Source organism: Megalobrama amblycephala, linkage group LG14 (genome assembly GCF_018812025.1).
Source record: "Megalobrama amblycephala isolate DHTTF-2021 linkage group LG14, ASM1881202v1, whole genome shotgun sequence".
NCBI classification, from domain to species: domain Eukaryota; kingdom Metazoa; phylum Chordata; class Actinopteri; order Cypriniformes; family Xenocyprididae; genus Megalobrama; species Megalobrama amblycephala.
In genome coordinates, this window is record NC_063057.1 from 25095274 (window position 1) to 25101273 (window position 6000).

General features: G+C 38.8%; 2 protein-coding genes across 2 annotated transcripts; both read left to right on the forward strand.

The window, feature by feature from the left end:
* Nucleotides 1-726: 726 nt before the first annotated feature.
* LOC125246359 (T-complex protein 1 subunit beta-like) lies at nucleotides 727-1955 on the forward strand. The gene is made up of 4 exons (XM_048157333.1): nucleotides 727-879; nucleotides 1462-1536; nucleotides 1620-1685; nucleotides 1758-1955. The coding sequence occupies exons 1-4, from the start codon at nucleotides 877-879 to the stop codon at nucleotides 1938-1940; spliced, it is 327 nt and encodes a 108-aa protein (XP_048013290.1). The 5' UTR covers nucleotides 727-876; the 3' UTR covers nucleotides 1941-1955.
* Nucleotides 1956-3018: 1063 nt separating this feature from the next.
* Nucleotides 3019-3684, forward strand: LOC125246361 (interferon-induced protein 44-like). Its single transcript, XM_048157334.1, has 2 exons — nucleotides 3019-3124; nucleotides 3201-3684. The coding sequence occupies exons 1-2, from the start codon at nucleotides 3044-3046 to the stop codon at nucleotides 3366-3368; spliced, it is 249 nt and encodes an 82-aa protein (XP_048013291.1). The 5' UTR covers nucleotides 3019-3043; the 3' UTR covers nucleotides 3369-3684.
* Nucleotides 3685-6000: the final 2316 nt, after the last annotated feature.

A 6000-nucleotide genomic window follows, 5' to 3' on the forward strand; every position in this document is an offset into this window, starting at 1 on the left:
TGCTATTATTATAGTATTATTATACTATATGCTCAATCAATATATTATTATATTATATTATTGTACTTATACTATAAATGTTCTATTCATTACTATTTTATTTGCTGTATACTGTTTGTTTATTGACAATATTCTATACTTTATTATTGACTATATTATTATATACTACATAAACATATATTTCTTATAGTGTATAACAAACTATTTACTATTCTCAATTTCTTTATTTGCATTGCACTGTAGTTGTACCATATCATATGTATTACCATAAAGGATCCATCAGTTATCTTTGTTGTTGTATGTTTTTGGAGTATCTTTCTGTAAATATCTGTATCATTTTAGTGCTATAAAAATACAGAAAGCAGCCCGTGTGATTTGTATTTGATGATTTGTTTAATTTGATCAATGATCAATTCTAAGCTCAAGAAAAGCTAAAATTTCGTTAAATTTTACCTATATTGTTGTTATATAAAGCGTTCAAAGGGAGATTTGCTTTATTTCCCCGGCGTTGAAATCAGGCACATATAAATGTCAGGAAACACGATTCCTGGCTGCATGTCAATATCCATGGATTAGGTTTATTTGAACATAAGGAACACTTTCGAGCCCAACCTTTAGTGTAATTCGTTAGTTTTACTCGCGTTTTCGCAGTTTCATCTGAATCCAGTCATGCAGCCGGTTCTTTTGCCACTCAGTCCCGCTGAGGGAGCGCGTTCCGGCGGGAAAGTGACGTCGATGCATACCCTCACGCGAAAGCGCGTTACAGAGACTTTTAAGTTGAAAAGAGCTCGCGCAGGAAGCGGTTGATCTGTCGCACGCTTCCCTGTTCCGTTCTTCCTGTCTCGTGCGCGTCTCTTCAGCACATCTTAAACCATCATGGTGAGCGGTTATGTGATTAAATCATAATTCACCGGCGATATAATGAACGAGAGCTTATTTAGTGCAGCGCGTGCGACGGCTAGTGTGTGTAGAGTGATTCTGGAGCGGCGCTCGCGCTTTATTCACGGGTTTGTGCGCGGCATGCGCGTGAACACGAACAAAGACTTCAGCCGAGCGCGTTATGATATTATAATAGACGCGTTTGTCTGCATCATCTTTGTTTTATTTGTTGGGTGATGATCTTATTCGTGTGTGTTTCGATAGTTTGTGTTGTGATGATGTTATAGCGGATCAACATCAGGGAGTTTCTAGTGTTTTCTGAGGAGGGCGGGGTTACTGACGTCACGGCTGCGGCATGATAGTGCAATAATTAAACAGATAATTATTTAAATTATGGTGTCGTGATAGCTTGAATATGGAAGTATTAATATTAGTATAACAATGAAATTATCAATAAAAAAAATCACAATTACTAGAATGTTAATAGTTACAATAATAGCAAATTTATGTTACAAAAGATGCTGGAAAGCTTGTTAATATCACTGTGATCTGTGTGTGTGTGTGTGATCTGTGTGTGTGCAGGCGTCTCTATCGATGGCCCCCATGAACATCTTCAGGCAAGGAGCCGACGAGGAGAAGGCCGAGACGGCTCGACTGGTGAGTGTGTGACTCCGTCACTGAACATGATTATCAGTCACAGTACGCCCGGTGGGTAACAAGAGCTCTCTCTGCGCTTTCAGTCCTCCTTCATCGGCGCCATTGCCATCGGAGATCTGGTGAAAAGCACTCTGGGACCCAAGGGAATGGTACGTGTGCCAGACGTTCCGTTACGATCATTACTGGGGATTATGACTCGTTAATAACCTCTGACCTCACAGGACAAGATCCTGCTGGGCGGCGGCAGGGACAGTCAGGTGACCGTGACCAATGACGGCGCCACCATCCTGAAGGCCATCGGAGTCGACAACCCCGCCGCCAAAGTGCTCGTGGGTGAGTGTGTGTCTATAAAATACATAATTACACGCTCATTAACCCTTATAGGAGCTTTGGGGTCTTTTTAGAGAACTAAAATAAAAAATAATGTTCTTTTTGTCCAAATGACGTGAAACTTTGTACAGTTGTTAACACTTTCTAGATCTACAGATAAAAGAATTGTTTTTTATGTTAGTGTAGAAACAAAAGTAACACACAGGGTCTTTGTAACCCCAGGCAACAAAAAAGTAATTTTGTAACNCCGGTTCAGATGAAGATGATGAGAAATTTTCAAACAGGTTTCCACAAACAAAAGATTCTTTAATAAAACAAACTCAAATAATCCAAATGCAAGAAGGCAATGCAAAAGCATCTCTACACAAAAACAATACCAGTCAAAAAACTGAATGAAAAGGAATGTAACAGAGGCTAGGCCAGCTAGTAGTCGCTGTGTGAGTAAACCTCACTCCTCTGATCTCAAGAGATGCTCTAGTGACTGACGCTAGAGGTCGCGTTAGAGCATCCAACTCCCACGCCGGAGACCCAGGTTCGAGGCCCATGCAGAGCGGGGCGAGTAGGATCTGGGTGAGGGGTTACAGGAGGAACTTAAAAACCTAGAGTGATTGAACTCAAATGATGAACAGGTGATGACTCATTAATCATAAACCATAGTAACAAATGAAGAGTGGGAAACTGAAAAATGGAAAAGAGGTAATAGATAGAAACAAATGAAAACGAAACCAAAACAGGCAGTTCGTGATAATACATTGCATTTACTGTTAATATGGCAACACCGTATGGGAACGACACTCAAATGACTGAATGCACGGTATACAAAGTGAAGCAGAGTAAGTCAATCATCATCTTTTGTTATTTATGTGAATTAAATAATGTAATATACATTCTATATATACTTCAATGGCCAGTCCCTCAGATCAGATCTCTGTTGTAGAAGAAGAGACAAGCTCATAGAAATGATCAGGAACCATAAACCCCTGATGACATCTGTCAGCCATGTTCGAATCCTAATGATTGTTCCTGTATGTGCATGAAAATCCAATTTCTTCAAATCCATCTTCATGGGCTGCATGACCAGCAAAGGATAAAGGTATATGCTAAATATATGTACAATGTTTCAGATTTAGTTGTTGATACATACCATGTGGTTCTAAGCATTCCCCAGATTGTCTTGATGACAAGAGTAGATGAAGCATGTCCTCTAGTGGAGGAAGATCTTCAAAGCCTTTATATCAGTTCCTACATCAAGACGAAGGTGAGACATGGTCACATGATCACATGAACTGTTCCCACAGGACTCAGAGAGACTGAGGTGTTGTTTGTCTCTGCAGGTTCAGGAGGTGAGCTCTCGGTTGGGTGTGCCGGTGTCTTGTGTGTTACCGGTGAAGAACTACAGTCAGGAGCTGGAGCTGGAGCTCAACTGTGACGTCCTGCTTCTCCTCAACTGTACAGATGACTATCTGGATTATGTTTGTCCTGTCGAGAACCCCTTCCTATAAATCACTGCTGGTGGAGAGTTTTCTTTTGAGGCTGTTAACACTTAAGGTTTTTAATTTACTAAGTGTTAATAAATTATTCGGTTACTGTCTTTTTCCCAGAGGCATGTATGATGCTCAGTTGTAGAATTTTCCTTTGCTCCTGTTTATTATTGCACCTTTAAATCCTTTGTGGTTCAGTGTCAACTTCAGTGTTGTAAAAAAAAAAAAATCTCCAAGATGAATGCTTTTATAGAGACATTTTTATAATGTTAATATAACCTTTACAAAAACACACCAAAGCAAACATCAGTGCTAATAAACATGAACATGAACTTGATAGTCTTGGGTCAAAGTCCACAAGAGAAGCAGAAGTGTTTCGAGGTTTCTTGCAAAGAGCGTGTGTTCTTCGAAACGTAAGTTACAGAGTTTGTTAATTGACAGCAACACTTTGAAAATGCAGGCAATAATTTATAAAAGTACTTAAGGTTTCAAACTAAGTTATTTGATATAAAATCATTGAATAGCATTTAATCTTCAGAGGCTGTTCGATGGCTGCAGCCTCTGAATTGGGACATTTATGGAAGTAAAATAATAACAAACGTTTTTGAAACAAAACAGCCTGTTGAATTGCACTAATTGGAAAAAAATGCATTGCATTAGCCATGCTTGCATTTTAATGCATAGCCTATTTTTAGGGCTTGCATTTATATGGGCTGAAATTCAACACGATTGTGACAAGACCAGAGGGCTGTTTCATAAAACAAGACTAGAATATAAGTCAGGTTTATTTTAGTTGCTCAGACTTATTGTCAGTGAATTCTGTTTCATAAAGCAAACTTAAATTAGTTCAAACTCAGTTACTCGGTTGCTGGGAAACTAACCTGGTCCGGGGCAGGCTAAAGGTGGATGCAAACTGTGCGATTTTGGCCACGATTTGGTTGTCTGAGAAAAATGTTGCAAATCCTAAAAGATTCCTACAATCCTAGGCTAAAATCTGTAGTCGTTGATCGCTAGTTTTACATGTTCACCGACAGCTGATTAATGACCGTAGCGACTGCAGGACTGTGCGCCAAATCTTCTGACACTGCCAGAATTTCGTCAGAGGTAAAATTTGATCGCAACAGTCATTAATCGGCTGTCGGTGAACATGTCAAACTTGCGATCAAAGACTACAGATTTTAGCGTAGGATTATAGGAATCTTTTAGACTTTGTAAAATTTGTCTCAGACAACCAAATCTTGGCCAAAATCGCACAATGTGCACCCACCTTTAGCCACCATTTCAGTCCCACGTGTAATCAGTGGTGTAAAGTATTTGAGTAAAAGTGATTATTTACTGTACTTAGGTATCTTTTTGGCTACTTTGTAGTTGTACTGAGTATCAAAGATATTAGCAACTTTTACTCTCTACTTGACTACATTTATGAACAAGTAAATGTACTTTTTACTCCTCTACATTTGTAATGAGTAATGCAATTACAAATTACATTTTGCACGGCACCTAACTTTTTCTGCAGCAGTTTGTTTCTGATATAAAGAAGCGATATCGCCATCTAAGGGCATTGAAGGTACTATATCTTGTGCGTTTTGCCTTCACTGCCCCAAAACTTGTCAACAAGGCTACTTTACGTGAATGTGAGTGCATTAGCAGGTAATTGCTGATCGCATCTGTTTGATTTTTGAGATGAGGTCATGACTGCAGCTGGTGATGAGGCTCAAACCAGCAAGTACAGTAGACTTTGATTATTTAATTTTACTTAACATTGTTTTATTTATCAGCTATATTGACAAGACCTTTTTGAAGGATATCGGTTAACCTATGACCTTTTTGTGCACTTGAGCTTAACTGAGACTTGAGAATTTGTAGACATTCACGATCACGATTTATTGCAACATTGAAACAACATTGAAACAGCCCTCAGGGTTGCCAGGTTTTCACAAAAAAACTGTCCAATTGCTACTCAAAACTAGCCCAAAACTAGCACAATTGCATTTCGGTGGGGTCCCACGGTAAAAATCGTGTTCCGGGGGGTAAAATCAGCATTTTTGGTGGGGATTCTCTGGTAAAATTCGCATTCCAGGGGCTAAATATCATGTTATATTTGGGGTCGATTCAACTTGCGGGCATAAAAAAAAAAAAAGCGGCAACAGTGTAAAGGTAGCCCAATTTGGCAACAAAGAATTCACTTCACAAAGAATAACAGAATGAACCCGGCTTAAATAGGGTAAGCTAAACAGGCTAACGAGACAGCTGAAAACAATAAGTCCAGACAAAAGATTATGGGTAATGTAGTCCTTGATGGAGTGACAACAGTCTGGGGTGGAATGCACTCTAGTGGCTATCAAGGGCACTCCAGCTGGTGATCGTGACAGCCAGAAATGCCCGAAAGAACAATCAAATCATTCTATAAGCATTTTATAAAGCATGATTCAATAAAATATTTTCAATAAAAGCAAACAGAAGGTAGAATTCAGCCTAATTCTATATAACTCATTCAAGGAAGAAAATATGAACATATAATAGAAATATATATTAAAATACAATTGCTTAAATTTTGTCTACTAAACAAAGTTAAGTTTCTCAATATCTCAATAATTTCATGTTAGGACACAAATGGCACTTTCTCCTTAGAAGGCCAAAGACTGCACAATAA